The sequence below is a fragment of the Pogona vitticeps genome, chromosome 4, assembly GCF_051106095.1.
Source record: "Pogona vitticeps strain Pit_001003342236 chromosome 4, PviZW2.1, whole genome shotgun sequence".
NCBI classification, from domain to species: domain Eukaryota; kingdom Metazoa; phylum Chordata; class Lepidosauria; order Squamata; family Agamidae; genus Pogona; species Pogona vitticeps.
Window position 1 is genome coordinate 78,112,622 of NC_135786.1, and position 21,257 is coordinate 78,133,878.

A 21,257-nucleotide genomic window follows, 5' to 3' on the forward strand; every position below is an offset into this window, starting at 1 on the left:
CAAAAGGAAAGTTGTTAGGCCTACACACGTTGTGTATCTAAAACATATACTAAGTATACTAGCAAGTGAATAATATTTTTATAAAATTTGCAGACATCCATTTCAGAGCTAGAAAATGGTTTTCAGTTTTAGAGATATCCACTACTCATTTCTGTGGGGAAGGTAACATGGAAACCTGTCATCAACCATAACTATATGGTCACTAGAGCCATCCAGCAGAGGGAGACTGCCGATACTTAAAAAGTTCCTGCTTCTATTCTGAATCTTGTAAAACTCATAGTACAATGAAATTGATTGTGCATGAGTCATGTGAGCTCCAGGATTGAAGCAGAAAATCTTTAATTACCAGCAATCTGCTGCTGCTGGTGATATGATCTCTTTGCCCTCCCAACCCCGGAAGACGCGAGACAAGAATATGGGTTAAATACGGGCCACACTTTATTGAATTAAATTCAAATTCAAATTTGCCATCCTTTGGCAAAAGGAGGGGGCCTGCGGTAGTGCGGAAACAGGTAAATGGCAGAGGTATGGAATACCCCTTAACAACAAATGGGCGAGTCTCCGGCCCCAGGTTCCAGCGGTTTTAAAGACAGCAGGAACCCAGCCGGCTGCTAATAAACACCCCCAGACCTCAGGCTATCTTTAGTTGATGGCTGTTGGTCCGGAAGTGGCCACAGGCACTGTAATCGCACGATCCGCAGTGCCGGGAGGTCAGATGCACTATTGGCTTACCTGAAATAACAGTAGGACACACCAAAGTACCTGTTTTTTCTGCAATACCTGCCAGAGTGGCCAAAAACTTCCACCAAAATGCCAACAACCCTTCTCCAGTGTGGGATAGGCGAAAAATCCCCCCATCCAAAGGCGAATCAGGATGAAGGTCAAAAATTCCTATCCGGCCTCTTAAAGGCGACCAGAAAGACTCACACTAGAAATAGGGTGGGCAGGTGGGTGCCCAGAAAAGAAGAGGGTGGAGTGAGGGGGGAAACCCCTTAAGTAATCTTGGCGTTCCCCCCCCTCTTACTTTCAAGTCATGTGAGACTGAACAGTCTTGCATTATCTGGGGTGGAGGGCAAAGAGTCTGCTTCCCTGCCCGAAGTTCATAGACTCGTCAGCGGCAGCAACATTTATGTCAAGGTAATTTACAGAAGAGGATTTTGGCTAACCTAAGTTTCTGGCTGTGCTCATTTTAAAGCATAGTTCAGTACTTCAAAAATAAACAAAGCAAATAGAACAAGTAAGTCATGTTTTAAGTACTGATACTTAGAATTGAGACTGTATGTCATATATGACCATATATGTACGAGTCATATGTATATGACTGTATGTCATATACTCCCAAGTTATACCATTTCCCCCTGTATTATTATCAGTGTTGCTTTTTTTCTGGATATGATGTATCTAGATTTCCTCTATTGATAGACTAGATTATAGGATTCTTGGAGTTCCTTCCAACTCCACATCAAATATGGTGTCATTCATACTAAATTGAGCTACGTACTGTATTTGTATACTTCTAAAATCAAAACATGAGCAATTGCAATTTAAAACTCACTCAATTCATTTTTTTGAAAGCTAAAAAAGATACTGAAGGAAAAATGAAGAAAAGCAACACATAACTACAAAAAAAACTTAGAAACACAAAACCCCATAAACTATACAATAATACATACCGTAATATGCTCCCCTCCACTGGAACCATCTGGAGATATAAGCCATTTTTCTTCCATTTATGGAGCCCCATACACCTTCCAAAACTGCACTGATTCTTGTGAAAGTGCACAATCCTTTATTAACACAAAGTCAATAAAATCTCCCCAAATATCAATAAAAAGATTATTTATTTATCTCTTCTTTAATTTAATATCCCATGTTAACTTATTAATAGCTATATTCCAACATTCCCTCTAATTTTCAGCCCCATTGGGTAGGGTTCTGCCCCTTGTGTGTGCAGCTTCGCCCATCTTGCAAGGGGTTCCATCATGACTAGAACCAAAGAGGCTGAAAGCAATCAGTGTTGGTGCTTGGAGAAGGAGGAGGAAGGCTGTGCAGAGGGGGGCAGAGTCATGCATAGGTGCGCACTTTAGAAAGAACCTTGCTATATTCCAGGCTTCTTTATACTATTCATCTAATTGAAAATCATACTAAATTTTCCAGTTCCTTGCTATCATTAATCTTGATGCTGTTAATACATCTGAAATAAACTCTTCCACTGCCCAACTCCATTGATCTTCATCAAATACTGATAAGAGCTATTTTAGGGTAATCTCTATATTTAACTTAATTATTTCATTTATTTCCTTAAAGACCAACTTCCAGAATTTTAATTGTATTTTAATTGTCTTATCTTTTTATTGTATATTATTTGTTGTAAGCCGCCCAGAGACCTTTGGGTAGTGTGGGTGGCATATAAATTAAATAAAATAAAAAAATACTGTAAATAAATTTCAATATATACCTACATTCTCACCACATCTGGAAATAAGTACCTACTTATTCTGTCCAACATAAATTAGAATACTTAGTATCTATATGATTTAATTTCACTGGAATGAAACACCATCTCCAGATTAATTTATTAAAAAATCATTTATCGTTATGTACATACACTGTAATTTTCTTTTCCCCATATATTCTTCTATACCTCAGTACTTATTTCTTCTCCCAAATCATATTTCCATATTGCTTTGTGGGCCTTTGTGTCTCTTAACATCTTACATGTTTTTCTTATTATTCCTTTTGTTATTTTAATTTTTCCTTCTCCTTCTTTACTACCAGTTCTTGTATTCTTACATTGAGATGCTTACATTTATCTTTTGTATTAATTCTTTAGTCTGTTCTGATTGAATAATATTAAAACAAACTATTGTTTCCAACTCTAATACTGCTATCATTTGCTCTTTATTTACCCATCTTTTCCATCCAATCTTTAAACTTAATATCTTGTTTCTTCCTTAATAAATTCTCCAAATTCCATTTCAGATTTCCTGGAAATCTCTCCAACTGGATATAATGGAGAATTTAATGGAATAAATGTTTTTCCTTACTTGTTCCAAATTAGTAACATTTTTTAAAAAAAGGATTTCAATTTTTTAAACAGTGATCTTACTATTTATATTTTAAAAATATTCTCACCAGTTTCTTATGATTTCAAAGCTTAACCATATTAAATTATTAACCTGAGATATAATTTCAGGCATGTCTCAATTGATTAGCTATATAATATAATTAATTAGACTTAAACCTCCTTCTTTTTGACATCTGTACCATATATTCTTATTAATCGTTATTTTCATATCACCATTACATTTACTAATCTCATTTTGCCAGTCTTTCAGCTGTTATTGGTAGCATCATAAATAAAAAATGAATTTTAGGTAAAATATTCATTTTACATGTTGCTATTCTGCCAAATTAAGAAAGTCTAGTCTTCCTAAAATCATTGAACTCATTTCTAATTTCCAGTATGTTCTAGTTCTTTGTCACTGAAAATTGAAATAACCTTAAACTGCTTAACTCTTTTGTGGTAGGATTTAAACACACGCACTCACATTGCACTTCGTGAATTGTGCGATAGTGCCTCATCCAAATGAAAATTTCGGTGTTTTGACAAAGAGAAATATGAATGACAGCTGGCTGAAGCTCGTAGGATTGTTTACAACTGTTCAGGTGACAGTGCTGCAAAATTGCTTACCTTGTAAGTCTAGTTCCATGTGAATTCTATGACAAAACATAACTCCAGGGGACTCATATGTTCCATCTGTCCTGGTATATAAGGGTTAAAATTGAATGAGACTTATAAGTATATTAGAACTGTTTGTCATGCACGACACTCTCACTGTACTGTATTTTGGTGTTCGTGATTTGATTGTCTGGTTTTTTTTATCCACTTCATGTAACAATTTTTCAAAGTCCCTCTGCTGCTATCAAGACTGGTCATATCTGCCGCAAATAAGAGACAGTTACTCTTAACTAATTTTATTATAATAATTATTAATTACTATAATCAAAATCAGCTCGTGCCACATCCCTGAGGTGTTGTGTGCTGTACAATTATGCCAGATGTTTACCAATTTAAATATTTTGCATCAACACCACTTAGGGATCACTGAATAGCAAATAAGGTTAGTTTAAAAGCATCTGTTGTTGCAGCATGACCTGAATGTACAGTATTTTTGTTTTGGGGTCAATGGTAAGCTGAATTTTACTTGCATCATTTACAGAATTGGTACACACCATATCTTGAGTTCTATACATCTACAAAACTTGTATGTTAGGAAATTTTTTTAGTTTCAAATGTTTTTGATTAAAAGACACAGGTTGTGGGGCATAAGTAAGATGTGTGCAGTTCGAATACAATGTATTGCATTGAGGCTGCCATTATAGACTTAAAGAGGCAAGAGTAAAACTAGAAATTGCACAGAGGAGGAACACCTTGCACAAGTTATTCCACAGTATATGGAATCACATTTGAGGGTATATTGATTATAGCATTCTGGTACCTTGACTAGTCACACACACGTAGCCCTATCAAAACAGAAGGCCCTGTGCCATCTTAAAGATCAACACATATATTACACCGTATGTTTGTTAAAGGGTTGCAATTTGGACATCTGTTGCATATAAGTTTCAAGCCTACAGGTCTGAGTAAATCTGATCAGACATCAAAACTATGTATCATTTCAAGTGGAATAAATGGGCGCAATAATACTCTTGTTGTCTTCTCAGGAAAGCCTATATATCCTACTCAGAAATCCTGGCTTGAAGTGGTCTTCCATAAATGCTCTTTTAAATCAGATCAATACAATAACAGGTATACTGAAAACCCAGATGCCCAGAATCGTGTGCTGTTTGAAGTATTTTTCTTTCTATTTTAGTGCTTTATTCTCTTTGTGTGTATAAATACATAGCTACTCACCAACGCTGAGTACAGCCCAACTGTAGTCAAGCACTTAAGTGGTTGAATTCAGTGACAGACTGAAGCTTAAAGCTCAGATCTTACAGAGTGCCTTAGTACCAGATCTATCACATCTATCATGTGAATTCAGTACAGTCTCTTGGATTTCTTTAATGATAATTTGCTTTAATTATGAGCCATTTTGATAACAGAAGAAAGAGGACAGAAAGAAAAATGAAAGGGTATTAAGATAATCAGGAAAGGCCTTTCTCTCATTCCCACAACCCTCACAGGCGCATTTGGTGGGGACATGGGAGAGGTCCATCTCTATCACTGCTCCCTGGCTTTGGAACCCCCTTCCATGTGAAGCCAGACTGGCCCCATCTTTACTGCCCTTCCACAAGCAGATAAAAACCTTTCTGTTCAGGCAGGCTTTTCTTTAAATGACTGCTTCCCCAAAGGGACTTTTTAAAGGGATTGTTTCATTCTGTTGCTTTACATGAGCTTTTAATATTGCCCTTACATGAGTTTCTAATGTGATATCTGTTTATTGTTTTTAAAATATTATAATAATTTATTATTTAGCTTTTAACTTTGCTTCTTTCAATACTGTGAGCTGACTTGGACCCGTTAGGAGAAAGGTTGCATATAAACAAACAAACAAACAAACAAACAAAGCTTAAATTGTATATACTTGCATTTATTTGGTGATAGCAAAAGTTTTTTCTAATACTGTATCTATGTTCCTATAAACCACTATAGCTCTCCCAACCTTTTGGGGTGTCCCATTCATGGTTTCTGGCACTTGAAAAGCTCTAAAGAACCCTTAAAAACTACTACTGCAAAAAAGCAGAGGCAAGGCAACAGGAAATCAATCTACTCCAAAATCAGGCAAAAGTACATGGAAAAGAGGGGGGGGGGATAATCTGACCTATACAGGCAATGGTTTACATTAGTACATTCACAGCCCAGTTGCACACAGACACAGGCACAAAATCAACTCCCCTGGCCTGGTGAGGTTGTCCATAACTTTCTTGGATTATATTTACTGCAGGTTACACTGCAGTAAATATAATCCAAGAAAGTTATGGACAAACAACAACAACAATTAACAGCTAAGGAAGAACAAAATACCCAAAGAATTGAGGGAGAAATAAATAATAATAATCCCAAAGAGGCACACTGGCACAGACAAGATGCCTGGAAAGAGCAAAAATAATCCCCTAAAAATGGTACCCCTTGACAGAATCTGACCTCTATCCTAGAAACAATCTTTGCATTCCTCTGACCTAGCTGGGGCCTATTAATTCAGGTAATTAAATCCTTGAAAGTTTAATTCATGTATTAATGAATAGAGATGGGCTTGAAGTAGAAACATGCTGAATCAGGGTGATCTGTGGCTACCCATAAATCACCAATGAACCACAGAAAATGAACCTATTCATGGTTTATCTGTCATCCAGGTGAGGTTATCTGGAAGTTAAGTCATGGTAACTGGACTTCTTTCTTATTAGACTGAAATGTTTCGTTACTCGTCCAGGTAGTTTCAGGAGTCTCCTACCAACTCTTCATCAGACTGAAGAAGCTACTCATTTCAACCTAATAGGAAAGAAGTCCAGTTTCCATGACTCAACTTCCAGATATTCATCATTTGTTTTTTCAGTTTGTGCCTGAGGAGAGGGGGATCTAATGCCCCACCCCCTTCCTGCTGCCCTGTCACCTCCCTACCTGGTCCTGTTGCCTCCTTCTCTTCCTTCTTTGTCGCTGCTGTCTTCACAGACAGTGGCTTGACTTCCCTCCTGGGAACCAGGCCTGCTCTTTCTGCATATGCGGATACCTATTCTCAGTTAATAGGCTGGTGCATGCATGGAGACAGCAGGCTGGGCTCCCAGAAAGGAAGCTGGGCCCGTGTCTTTGACGTTGGTGGCAGCAGAGAAAAAAGAGAAAGAGGTGGCAGGACGATGTAGGGGGGTGATGGGGTCACTGGAAAAGGGGCTGGACCATCTATTTTGCCAAAGCAAAACAAAGCACCAGATGGAAAAATATTTGACATTTCATTTTGTCAAAACAGAATGCACAAACGAAGCTCGGTTTGTGGGGATTTTTTGGTTCATAGTTTGGTTCATGCCAATCTCTGTTAATGAACCATTGCCACTTTGTCTATTATCTGTATCTTTACCTGGTTATAGCAGTATATATATAAAGGTAGATGACATATATTTCCACTCCTTGTGTCTGAAAAGTGGATTTTAATTCACAACATCTCACAGTAAAATAAATCTATTAATCTTCAAAAGTGCTATCATATTTTGTCTCTCTATTTTTCTTTTTTTTCCCTTTACTTTTGCCAACATGCTGAAAGAGGTTAACATAGCCGTTTCTTTACAGAGTGCTTGGCTGTTATACCGTATTTTTCGCTTCATAAGACGCACTTCTCCCCCTCCCAAAAAAAGTGTGCGTCTTATGGAGCGAATACTGTAAAAATGGTGCAATTTGTGGACATTAACAGACTCCCCCCAGAGCCTATGCCACTGCCATACACAGCTGATTTCTGTACTCCTCCCCCCCCCACCAGTCTTTTTTTATCCTCCCAACCCAAGCCGCTTGAGGCACGTGTCTTTGGAGGGAAAGAGCAAGAGGCCAGCAAGGCAGGCACACCTCTCCACCGCCATGGAGTGACCCCCGACTCATCCTTCCACCCTCTTCCACCCCCCCATCCTTCCAACACCTCTCTCCCAAGTCACCCTCGTTAAGCCAATGTAGAAAATCCCCTCCACCACTTTACCCGCCCGGTGGCTGCATGATCTTCCTCGCCCTTATGGAGCATCAGGGAGCGTGTGTCCATGCATGCACGAGTCAGCCGGCTAGCTGGCCATCTTCTCTTCCCATTATGATTGCTGGGCCGCTACTGCCTGAATTCCCCCCGCCCCTCCACACGCACACTCCTTCACCCCGATGGCACCTCGAATGCAAGCTTCCTTTTCACGCAGGCGATGATACAGATATTTGCTGTGTCAATCCTATCCTCCCTCCCCCCCACCTGGCGGGAGGGCTGCCAGGCACACACTACCTGAGAGAGTCACTTGGCGCAACCCCCACTCACCTCCACGAAGAGCAGCATCTTCTTTCCCCAGCCTCCTCCTCCCCCCCCACCAGTCTTTTTTTACCCTCTTATACTCTAATCAGGTGCGTCTTCTGGAGCGAAAAATATGGTAATTCCACACAGAAAGCTTTTTCTCTTTTTACACATACAGTGCCGGGGTACAAAATATCTTATATGGAGGCTCTAGCCACTAAACTATTATGGTTGGTAGAAGGTTCCCATGTTATCTCCCTTATTTAAACTAATGGTGGAAATTGTGGGTGTTTTTCTCTTTTCTCTTTTTCTTTCTTTGTTTCTTGCTTTCTTTCTTTCTTTCTTGCTTGCTTGCTTCCAACATTTTTATTATGCCCATTATTCAATGATGCTACAGTTCTCTCTCTCAGTCCCACTGTCCTCTGAAAGCCTGAAATGTATACTTGTGCCTTTTATCCGAATGGACAATTCAGAATGTTAATTATGAGGTGAGAGTTATGGTTTTTACTCTCCTCCCTCAGCTTTGATAGGAGTACAGTAGCTTGTGATGGAACAGATCTAAACCTGGAATATGTTTCCAGAAGGGGGTGACTTTGAACAGCATGCTACCTATTCAGATTTGTGAGTGACACTTTTTAATATGTAGGATTTATCTCTTTAAGATAGAAGCTTTAATATTAACTCCTTCCCTGGGTCACTGAGTGTATACAGCCATTTCAAAGAAGTTATGCAAGAGAATTTTGGCCACTGTTTCATGAGGCAAGGAAATTCTCAAAAGGGAGAAATTTTTTTTCCTACAAGCTAGAAATTATGGTTGAACCTGTATACCATAGGTCATGCTAAACTAAAAATATAACCACAGTATAGAAAGTAAAGGAGGGTGCACCAATATATCCATGTTTTGAGGTGGTTGGGGTTGATCTGTGTTCTGAATTTCCTTACTTGTTGCTGTACAGCTTCAACCGCAATCCTTTGCTTTAAATGAAAACTTTTTACTTTTTTGGGGAAGAGATTTTTATATGTATAGCAATAAATTTACCATGTAGTTATCTTTGCATGCACACTCCACCTAAACCCATTTGGCCTCAGTAAAAGAAATATGAGCCATTCCCATTGTGATTCCATTCAGAGTTCCAATCAGGTCCTGTAACATTTGGGAATCATAATACAGTACTTCTGAAATCTAGGTGAGATCCGATGCTATTACCTGAAGAAGAAGAACAACAGTGTTGTTGCCTTTCCTTATTCTAAGATATCCTTCTGTGCTCACATGGAGGTGAAGCAGCATGTATGGCATAGTTATCTTGGATTGCGTAGTATTCATAAAATGGAGCTGGGCTGCTTACTTGCTAGTGAGAGAATGGACTTACTGTACTTCCTCCTCATTTTCAACATTCTTGTCTGGATTCTGCCAGATCACAAGGAAAATGAGAGCAAATACTCTTATACCCTAGCTCATACACAGAAGTGGAGGACTGTGTGATCTGCATAGAGTGCGCCACATTTTGGTAGTCCATTGTGCATCTTAAAGGAGAGCAGAATAAAGATGGCCCTTGGGGATGAGCATAACTAAAGGGCAGCAGAAGGGTTTTCTGCTGTTTTATAATATAATATTCTCTAAGTGTGGAAATTTTTTCCACTATACTTTTATTGTGGCAGATCTGATATATAAATATCATGATCATTCCACCATACTGCTTGCCAGATTTTTGTGAGCTGTAGTCCAAAAAGTAGCTTTCCCAAGCAATGGGTAAAGCACAATTTTTGACGTTTTGCTTCATAAAATGAAATGATGGTAAAACAAACATTTGTGTCTGTTACCTTTTTTCTACTGCTTAAATGCAATAACAGCTGAATATACCATGTAGGGAATAAAAGTTTCTATCAATCTAAAGTAGCTCAGAATCTAAATTTAGGTACTGTATTCAGCAATTGTGTATCAAATGTGCATAGATAGTCACTGAATGATAATAAATATGCTACTGGATTCTCTGACTTGTTTAAATGCAAATAAGAGATGGTGTCTGTTCACCATCTGGACAACTCTGTTTCATGTATTATCACCAGTGCATTAATATTTACTATGCATTCCATTTAACATTAGGTGGCTAGATATTTGGAATTAAATTCTTTAATTGCATCAGGAAGCTATATAGCGATGCTAATATTACCTGCAGAGAATCAATGGATAGGGAATGTATTTACCTTTTAAATAGTCTGTTTGTAAGCTACTGTAGAAATTTTATTGAAAGAAGGAATGTAAATAAATAAATAAATAAATAAATAAATAAATAAATAAATAAATAAATAAACAAACAAACAAACAAACAAACAAATAAATAAATTTTGTTTTCCAGATCTCTTTCAAAAGACCCAGTTAGACTTCCTCAGCTGGCTGCGGGGCAAAATCCTGCTGACATACCTATTGTATCCATTGTAAACTGGATCCAGGCTCTGGAAATCATTAATTTAATTTAACTGAAACCTTCCTATATCCCTTTTTCAGGTTCCAAGGCTTCCCAGAGACCAGTGGAGGGGGGGGAGCCTTTAAAAGTAGGACCTGAGCGGGGGTGTAGGAAGCTTTCAATTTAGATCAGGAGTCTCAAACATGCGGCCCAGGAGCCAATTGGCCCCCCCCAGATGATAGTTTGTGGCCCTTGCCTTGCCTGCCCCCCAAAGCGCCCACACATCCTCTGCTGTCAAGAGTAAAAAAAAAAGCCTTGCCTCGCTCGCCGGCTCTCTCCCAAGATAGCACCTCTTGCATCCTTCATCCAGAACTGCAGCCTGCCAGCCAGCCCACCTGTCTGTCGGCTAAGGAAATTCCTGGGGGGCTTCCTTGGGCTCTTGCTTCGCTTGGCGGAAAATCTGATGCGGCTCAGCCTCACCCAGACTCTGCCTGCAGCGGCCCCCAGGTAAATTGAGTTTTAAAAACCTGATTTAGATCAATGATTCTGGTGCCTGGATCAGGTTTATGATGGTACAAATATAGGATTTTGGACAGTGTTAGGGAAATCTAAGGGACGTGGTGGCACTGCAGGTTAAACTACAGAAGCCTCTGTGCTGCAAGGTCAGAAGACCAGCAGTCGTAAGATTGAATCCACGCAACAGAATAAGCTCCCATCGCTTGTCCCAGCTCCTGCCAACCTAGCAGTTCAAAAGCATGTAAAAATGTCAGTAGATAAATAGGTACCACCTCGGTGGAAAGGTAATGGCGTTCTGTGTCTAGTCACGCTGGCTGCGTGACCATGGAAACTGTCTTCGGACAAACACTGGCTCTATGGCTTGGAAATGGGAATGAGCACCACGCACTAGAGTTGGACACAACTGGTCTAAATGTCAAGGGGAACCTTTTTAGGGAAATCTATGACAAATTTATATACTCTATAAAGAGTAAAGGTATACCTAGTAAATATGAATTTCTATAAGAGCAAATAAATATCAATAATAATTTTATATAACAGAATAGTAAAAGACAACCTGTCACTGGAAAAATACTTTTAGAACACCAAATTGCTTTTCTGTCTGCCTTTTCTGAAGGGCAAGTTTTTTTAATGGTCTTCTGGGGCCCTTTCAGCTGAATCATCTGATTATACCTTTTTGTCATTCATACCCCTCACTATGGCTTTTTTTTTTTACCCATTTTGAAAAAGCAAAGGTACAGTATACCTAGCAAATATGAACTTTTCAGGCATACATTCCAAAGCTAGTTCAATAGAGAGCAGATTTCTACGTTAGACAGAGGATAAATAAGTGATTATAGTGATAAACAGAAAGCTTGAGCTAGAACAATTAAATCTGGGGAAGAGTTTTTGATTCTTCTAGCTTTGGTGGAAGAAACATCAATAACCTTCGATATGTAGATGATACAACCCTCCTCTCAGAAATCCAAGAAAGTCTAAAGCAGTGGTTCTTAACCTTTTTGAAAGAAACACCCCCTTCAGTCATTGAGGAAGTTATCATCGCCCCCCTCCCCATGGCAGCTGCGGCACGGCAGTGGCACGGCAGTTGTGCGGTGGCAGCGGCAGCACTGGATCCACTGCCAGCACCAGCTGCTCTAGATCCGGCTGCTGGATCCACTGCCAGCACCATGGCTGCAGCTGCCTTCTCAGGTTTGGCTCACTCCATCAGCCCATATCCGCTAAAGTACCTGATCATGAAACTCAAAGAAGAAAGTGAGAAATTTGGCCTCTTGTCAAAGAGCTTGACGACCAAGTGCAGATTAGCTTGCACCATCGTGTTCCACATAGCTATATATGGTTGTGAAAGTTGGACAATGAAGAAGATGGACAGAAGGAAAATTGTTTATTGAGCTATGGAGTTGAAGGAAGCTCTTGCGCATTCCATGGACTGCAAAGATAACGAATAAAGAAGTGCTGAAGCACAAAAAACCAGACGTGTCACTGGAAAGGAAAAAAACAAAACTTAGACAGTTATTTCAGCCATGTCATGCAATCAACATCATTGGAGAAAGACATTATGCTCAGAATGGTCAGTGATAAAAGACAAGAAGGACACCAAAGAATCTGTCGGCTGGATGTAATCAAAGCCAATTGAAAGAAGCTGAAAGAAGCTATACAACTGAAAGAGTTTGAAAGAAGCTATACAATATTGGAAATCATGGAGGGAGCTGGCTTATGAAATCGCCAAGGGTCAGATATGACTGAATGGATAATTCGATTTTGAAGCAAGTAAAACAGCTTTTATTCTCAGAATCATCTGTATGACAGAAATCTTAACTGTATCACTTGTAAGAACTGAACAGACAGCATAGGTATCCTCAAGACTTGTAAAACTTGAATGGTAGAATTTCAAGCATCAGTAAAGCCAATATGTATGGCTTAAGTTATATTTTAATGATGTTAGGGATATATTCTAAAACAGCCAGTGAATTCAAAGTCTTCTGTGAAGGTAAAATATGAAAGGCTTGTTTTCATATTTCCTCTAGGTTTAAACCTTGATAGAATCTCATTCCTATATATCATCATTTGTAAATAAATTCTATAGTTTAGTAGGGCTTCGTTTCAGATACGTAGGTGCATATCATGTTCGAATGCTAATATGCCAGTCTATTTTGCACTATTCTGTGAGCAATCAGGCTATTCTACAGTAGTTACTCCAGAAGTATGGCACACTAAACTCATAGCCCATTAGATGTTTCTCATGTAATCTGATAAAATGACCAGATCAAGTGGATACTTAGTGACAGTGTTGTACATCTGCAATACAATCCATAGAGACACACTTTCATAATGAACATATATTTATAATAATAGTGGCCAGAATCCTATTAGTTAAACCTGCAGCATAAAAACATAAGGATAACAGATGTGAATTGTCACAGTTTAAGAAGACAGAATAGGCATTTCCTGTTACAAACCATACTTTTGCTGACTTGTTAACTTGTGGCAATTCCTAAATGAAATTTATGTCAATAGTGTTGTATCATCCTTTTCTCAGTTGGAGTCTCATCAGCCATATAAAGAGCTACTCAGAATAAATTTCTGTTGAATTCCATGGGTTTCATCCTGGGTAATTTGATGACTTTGCTCTATTATGATTTTTATTCATTGTCCTATAATTAACATCTCACCAAATGATGTAAAGCACAATAAAATCTGTATACATTATAACAAAATATAAATCAATTTAGAAGCTTAATTCTTCTTCTATATAAGAAATATTATTTGTGTTCTTCATTTCCAGCCTGTTCAGTACATCAAACAGTGAGTGTGAGTTGTATTGCTCTAATTTCTATTCCAAATTAATTTAGAATAGAGCCCAAATAAATATGAAGCCAGCACATGTTTCCAGGTGAGCTGATAAACTGACAAATATGATTAAATGCAAGAACTTGTAGATGAATCAGTATCATTATGATTTCTCTATGTCCAGTTCCACGCACCACAGTTTAAAAAGGGTAACAGGGAGTTGCAGTGTGTCCACAGGAAGTGACCCCAAGATAGTACAGGACCTAGAAACCAAGCCCTGTGACAATGAATGAGGAACTTGCATATTTTAGCCTGGAGAATAAAAATGAACATGAGACGTGGTGTGAGGTGATCATCATCTTCAGATACTTGAAGGACTGTTTCTTGGATGATGAAGCGGGCATTTGTCCTATTATTCCAGAGGGCAAGTCTCAAATCTATGGCTTTGAATTGCAAAAGAAGAAGAAGAAGAAGAAGAAGAAGAAGAAGGCTCAGACTAAACAGTAGGAAAAACTTCCTTTTGGCAATAGCTATCTGACAATGGAATAAATTACTTTGAAAGCTGGTGGACACTCCTTTTTTAGAATTCTTACAGATGGCCATCTGTGAAGCTGGGCAGCCACCTAGCCAAAGCCATCAAGGAGCAATCATTACTGCCACTGAGATGTAGGCAATGGTGGATGAGATGAGAATAGTCAAGGGGCTTGAGAAAAATGGAGATGGACCTCATGAAGAACAGCCCACTTCATCCTCTGCCTATTGGTGGGGCTGTCTTTGTCAAAAAGTGAAAGTAGGAAGGGAGGTTACAATATGTATCCAGATCCAAAAGAAAAGTCCAGCAGATTTTGAACACAGTTCTTTCTCAGAGATACTCCTTGACAGCAAATATCTACTTGATATTGGGACACAGTTGCGACTGTTATAGGCTGAACTACAGCATTTAAAAGTGTCCTGTGATTGCATGGTCTTGTTTTTATTTCTTCTTACCAATACTCAGCTAATATGCTTAATATCAGTTTTCCCATGTACTTCAGTGGAAATATAAACACAATTCCAAATCGAAAACTCCAGAATAATATGCTATACAATACAAGTATTTTGTAAATTGACTTGTCCATTTATGCTTCATGAAGAAAATATTGGTCATCTAAGTTCCTTGAAAAGCGACCACAGTTTGGCAGAGTCATGTGGAATGGGCCTGTTAAACATTTCCCTGGCCCAACATGTTACACCTGCTGCTGCTTCTCCTTTTCCTACCGGGGGACCTGCACTATATCCACATACCAGCCTGTCCTGGGTTCACTGGCAGGGTTTTTCCAGTTTGTCTTTTCTAAAGATGCAGCCATTAAAAAAAAAAAACTACTAATGCATGTATAGAAAGAGGAAAATAATTGTTGTTCATTCCACAGGGCTGTTTACATGTCCATGCCTCTTACCAAGCCTGTAGGGGTATACAGAGATATAAAAGGGAAGTGGTCTTTGCATTTTTTATATCTCTGCCTTTACATAAAATGTTCTGAACTTGTCATATGTATAAGTTTTTGTTGCCAGGGGGTAGAACTGCCTGTTTTAAGGTCAGTGTTTGCTAAGAGGCCAAGAGTCTAAATTGTTATTCTTAGCATAAAAACCTCACTCATTTCCTTTTTAGAAAAATCCAGAAACTCAATTCTTTTTACCCATTTCACTTTATTTTGGCAAAAATCTATATTCGTAGGCATCCTTTTTAAAAAAAATTTCAGACTATCTAAATGCTTTAGAACCGTTATGTTCTTCTTCGTGGTCCCTCTGAATGCACACTAATGGGTTTAATCTGCATCTGCACAGAGGTCTCTGGAATATTCTAGAGCTTTATGCTACGTTAGTCAAGGACCGCTCCCCTAGCCCATGAGGTCCGCCCGCCCTCGCAATCACCTCAATTCCTTTTTGCTGCCACTAAGGTCTCTCCTCTGTCAAGCTGCTGCGTCCATCCGTTTCTGCTTCTGAAAGGAATAAAGAAATTGTTTCAGTCTCCTAAATATCTTAAAATTGACCTCTTACTCAGGAAATCGTGAGAGACTCTTGATTATTTGGACGGTCACCCCCCTTCCCTTTCCTCACCATTTATGGCACTCCTTCCCCCCCTTCAAAAAGTGCATGTTGTGCTCAAATAAAATTCCCCTCACAAACGGCCATAACGTCTGCCTCTTCTTTTTGGGAGAATCCCACCAAACCTGATCTTGAAAGTTTTTTAAAAATGTTACAAAGCAAGAACTTACGGTAAATTGCGACAACAACAACTCAGGTCTTTTCTCTAGGAAAAATCACTTCAACCCACCCAAACCATGGAGTCACCTCACAAATCGCAACCTCCCAGACAATCTCTGGTCCCATCTACTGTTTCTCCATCTGCAAGATCAAGTTCTAAAATATCTCAGAAATCAAAATCGAAACCACCAAGTTCAACCAAGTCGACTCTAGTACCAAAGTCTCCCTTGATATTGGATCAATCTAAGTCTAAAAAGCACAAGAAATCTTCTGATGTCCATCCACGTAGACCAGTATCACAACAACCTCCACTTCAGGATCAACCCACTGTAACAATAGATTCTCCAGATGAAGCCTTGTTGCCTCCATCCGGCCAACCTGAGTCTCCCATTCTGGCTCAGTTTCCGCTCTTTCCAGTTGATACTGCAGACGTCACCATTATTCCAACTTCACCGCACTGTAGTCCCAATAATCCACCATTTACATCTGATGATTTTTCCTCATATTCACAATTGAGTTTTACGTATAGCCAAAGCCATGGAACTGGATGTGCAACAGCCTTCCCAAGTTCAATCAGATAAAGTCTTTGAACACATTAATGACCAGCAAACTCTGCCTCTAAGCATGAGTTTCATTCCTTCCTTGCTTGAACTCACTAAACAAACCTGGGTAAAACCTTCTTCTGTACCACAGATATCTTGTAAGGTTGAAAACCTTTACAAAACACATGGAGACAATACTGCCTTCTTGTTTAAGAATCCACCTCCCAATTTACTCATTGTTGATGCTACTCAAAACAGGGCACGTAACTGCTCTAGCACAACACCTAATAACAAGGAAGGCAAAAAACTTGATATTGTAGGACACAGGATCTACTCCCTTGCATCATTCATCCTTTGTACTGCCAATTACACTGCAGCTATGGGAGCCTACCACCACTATTTGTGGAACAAGGCCTTCCCATCCCTCCAATCTGCTACAGTCAAGTGCAAATGCCGCGGCCTCACCTACCATCAGGAGGCCATGGGCCTGGCGCACCAAGAAAGAATATGCTTACTTGGAGCCTGTTGCTCTGATAAGACAACACTTCTGGCTCCCCTCTCAATTCATTTCTGAAGGTAAACATCTTACCTGCAAGTGCAGCACAATTCTGTCTCCTGGGGATTGTTGACTTATCCATTATGAAAATAATGCATACGTTATTTTAAGGAGACTGGTTTTAATACTTATATTGAATCTTCATTGCACCCTAGTGTTCTAATGCCTGCTGAGCACCATGGTTAAAAGGCATCCATGCATTTGATTTAAAGCATGGAAGTAACAATTGGAAATCCTATCGGCATAACTTATATTGTGTGAGGCTGCTTTCATTATCAGCAACAGTGATTTTTCACAATTAAACATTTGAGTGCTGTCCTGAACACAGTCAACTGTGTTCCTTTCCTCACCAGGAATTTATTTTATCACTGGGAAACCATGGGGCCACAGGAGGGGAGGGAAAGTCCTTAATTACAAAAATTGCTTCCACCATAGTCTCTTTATTAGTTGCAGCAATTTTTGGTAATTAAAGACCTTTCTTTCCTGTCCCATGATTCTCATGGCTTCCCACTGGTGAAGAGTGTTACATAGGAGTACAGATGGGGTTTTTCATATTTGTATATAAATACGAATATCCCCCCACAGGTGGAAATGACAAGGGTCCGGCCTCATGGGCCCGGACTGTCCACTCACCATTCTGCCACTGACTCAAGCTCAATGGATCCTTCCTGTCACACCGTTGTCTGCAATGGATTAGCCACCCTGTGACCTGGCAGAGAGGCTTATCATCCTGCCTCCTGCCAAGAGTGGCTAATCTATTGTGGACAATAGAGCAATAGGAAGACTCCATTGGGCTCATGTCAGCAGCGGCATGGTGAGTGGGACAGTCCAGCCGCATGGGGCCAGACCCTTGTTATTTCCATCTGTGGGGCGATATCCGTATATGAATACCCCCATCTCTACACCTGTGTAACACTCTTCACCACTGGGAAGCCCCAAAACTTTGAGACAGAAATTGTGTCAGCCCCAGAAATTAGGTGCTTCACTCTCCCTAGGAGTCCTACAGAAGTTCCATAGACCTTCGGGGGGGGGGGGGAGATCACAGGGCTGTCTGTGTTCATCACAGCTAACATTTATCCCAATAAAGAGTTAATTCCAGAATGAAAGCAAACAATTACAGCCAATCATATTAATATTTATGAGTATCAAAATATATGTGTTTTCAGTGTTGCAATATTTTCAGACTTTAGCTTGTCTATTTCTACAAACTTTATATATCTACATTGTTTTTATGTTCCATTTGTCCAAAATTGCTTCGGAGTTGTTATAAAATTAAAAGGTCTTACAGCTATGAAGAAAACATAAGGCACATATACTTAAAAATACATCCTGGCAACTTATAAAAAGTTGCAGGTGTTAAATTATAGACAGAACTATCTATAATTTAAGTTTAACACCTGCAACTTTTCATTGCTCAGCCAGCCTTGCCAGTTAAAATCTATGGAGGAAAATCCATATCTTCTGTGTATTTTCTCCATGCTACTTCATTATCTTTTCCTCACCTCCAGCAATGCTCGTCTGGCATAATTTTGATCCTTCTTGAAAGGCTATCGGTCTATATGCTCTCAACTGTTTTTATACCCTTTCCCAATTGTTTTCTTTTCTTTTTACCATAAACATTTTCTTATCAGCTCACTCAAGTCTTCAGATAGTAAGGAATTGCTTTATGAGCTACTCTCTCTCTCTCTCTCTCTCTCTCTCTCTCTCTCTCTGGGTGGTTTACATAATACCATAAAACAAATATAAAGACAAACAATACAAAACTAGACAGTCTCCCAAGACAAGAAGCATAGGGGATCTCAACACCATCACCAAGATGAAGCCTGTCAGCTCTGGAAAAGAAAGTGCTGTCGCAGGGAGCACGGTAAGCCAGCACCATCCCAAATCTGTCCCTGCCTCCCACCGACACATGGAGGGCCTCCAGGCCTGGGATTGTCAAGGCAGAGAGCCTGAGAACCTCTAAGGTGTTTTTATAAATAATGGTGATTCCCCCTCTCTGACCCTCCAGTCTACCTTGATAGTAGATGGACTATCCAGGTGGGCATATTAGTGATAGGGCTATACCGCCCTCAGCAGCCACCCAGGTCTTGGTAATACATGCTAAACCTGCTGCTTTGCCCAGGATCAGGTCCTGGATAAATTGGGCTTTATTCAGGACAGATCTGGCATTTAACAAAATCAAGGATAGTATGGACGGCTGGCTGAGCAAGTTACTTTGGTTCTGACCATCGGTGACAGAGCTAGAAGGAGGAAAAGCCTTCAAACATCTGACCCTTGTTCTTTTAGATTTAACTGCTACTGTGCCAGTACCATACTTTCCTCTGTAATATAATATCACATAGACATCACTCTTAATCCTGGGTGAGGAAACATACTGTATGTTGATAAACATTTATGTTTTGACTGTCCTTTCTAAACAGACTGTCCTTTCTAAACAGTTTGACTGTCCTTTCTAAACAGAAATAACTTGGCTATGGAGATCGTGTATCTCATGAATTTACGTTAAATAAAAATGTAAATGGTGCTGTAAAGTTGTACTAATTTCTTATTTCATTACATCATTCACAGCTTTGTTATTTACGATAATCTCATATCAATGTTTACAAATTCTAACAAAACATTAATTCAGAAACAAACTATCCATTCAGTTGCCATTACTGTATATATTTCACTGACCTTGCTCTGCTGGAGCTGACTAATTGTTTTGAAAACAGTAGATTGTTTTGCAATAACTTATGCAAACAATTTTTTTTCCAGCCACAAGTTTTAACTTTAGGGCACTTTTTTTCCTGCATCCCACACTGTCATTTTAACATTCTTGACAATTGGAAATGTAAAAGTTGTAAAAAGTGATCACTGCTGTACCCCTTAAGTGGGGTACATTACACCAACAGGATTTCAGCCAATTAGTTATTTTTAAGGATTTTGTTTGTTTTGCAGTAACCAAAAATTATCCAAATCAAATTATTGTTAGAGAATAAAAGATAACAACCCTTTTGCAGTTAACTCTAACTTTTAAAATAATTCATTTTACATGTTTTGTGTGTTTGTGGCCTTTCTGATATGCTTGTACCACACCTCAGAGGCTTGTAGTGTTCTAATTTAAAGCAACATACAACAAGACCCTTAAACTAACAACCTTTTTTTAAAAAAAAAAAAACCACAAAACTGGTTCAGTTTAAATAATAAAGAAAATAAAAAGTTGCTTTTTAAACTCTAACCCTCATATTAGTTGACTGCTTTTCTAGGTTTTGGAATAGTAGCTGCAACTAATAACTTTTCAAACTCTGAGAACCTTTCCAGCTCCTATGTATGGCTCAGAGTTGCAACTAGTTATATTGCATCAAGTAACTGACTGCTTTTGTGTATTCTTGGCTTGACTCCACTCTTTCTTTATTAGTCACTTCAAGCTTGGTTGCTATGTGTATAGTTTCTGCAGTCCATGCTCTCCTTCACACATGCCTACATGCCTTGGTTTATTTTAGCACCATCCTATCTGATGTGTGCTAATTTACTAGAAGGTAACCAGGTTGATCTACTGTCCATTACCCTTGTGTAGGATCTCTCAGATCCAAAGGCTAGTCTTGCAATAGACCTAGCCTCACCTGTTCCCTTTTCCAGAATGATTAAAGTATTGTGGACAGGAAGCACAAAATCTTAAGGAAGTCCCCATCTGTTAATGTTCCTGTTCCTGAGAAAGTGAATTCAGTTACATTATTTTACATCTCTCCATCTACAAGGAAAAGATAAATGGTGCACAGTACTGGAATACATGCAGAATCTTTAAAATGATTTTTATGTGTGCTTGTTTCTAGTTCTTACACTGAGTGATACAGGAAACAAGTATACTTGCTTTGATTTTTCCATAACTATTTGTTTCATTACCACACCTGATGCTTTCTGGCTGGTATTATATTTTATAGATTTAACGCCTACAGACTGTTGAGTGCAGAAAATAAGACACATATCTTGTCCTACACTGCTTACATTTAAGGCATGATGGATAGTTCAGAAGTGAGAAGCCTTAACTTGGTAAAAAATTTCCCTAATGTCATTACTCCTTTCCAGACCATTCACGACTTCTTTGTCATACCTTCTTTATTGAAAAATTCTGATCTAGTTTTTGGTTTTCATTACACAAATATCCATCATGACCATCTCTGTATTGCTTTTATTTTTGTTGTATCTAACATAAATGAGTGAAGGACTTTGGAACTAAGATGTGGGAATATCA

The 21,257-nt window shown here is 39.1% G+C and overlaps 1 protein-coding gene across 4 annotated transcripts in view; it reads left to right on the forward strand.

Annotated features, from left to right (window-relative positions):
- The window catches only part of LRRC7 (leucine rich repeat containing 7), a 285,490-nt gene that overhangs the window by 24,702 nt on the left and 239,531 nt on the right, over positions 1–21,257 (forward strand). The window contains exon 1 of one of the 4 annotated variants that reach the window (XM_078392974.1): positions 13,054–14,184. The exons of the other annotated variants lie outside the window; for them this stretch is intronic. Within the exon in view, the coding sequence (XP_078249100.1) occupies positions 14,070–14,184 (115 nt within the window). The 5' untranslated portion in view covers positions 13,054–14,069. Of the gene's footprint in view, positions 1–13,053; positions 14,185–21,257 lie in introns of those variants that run through there. 4 annotated transcript variants of the gene reach the window in all.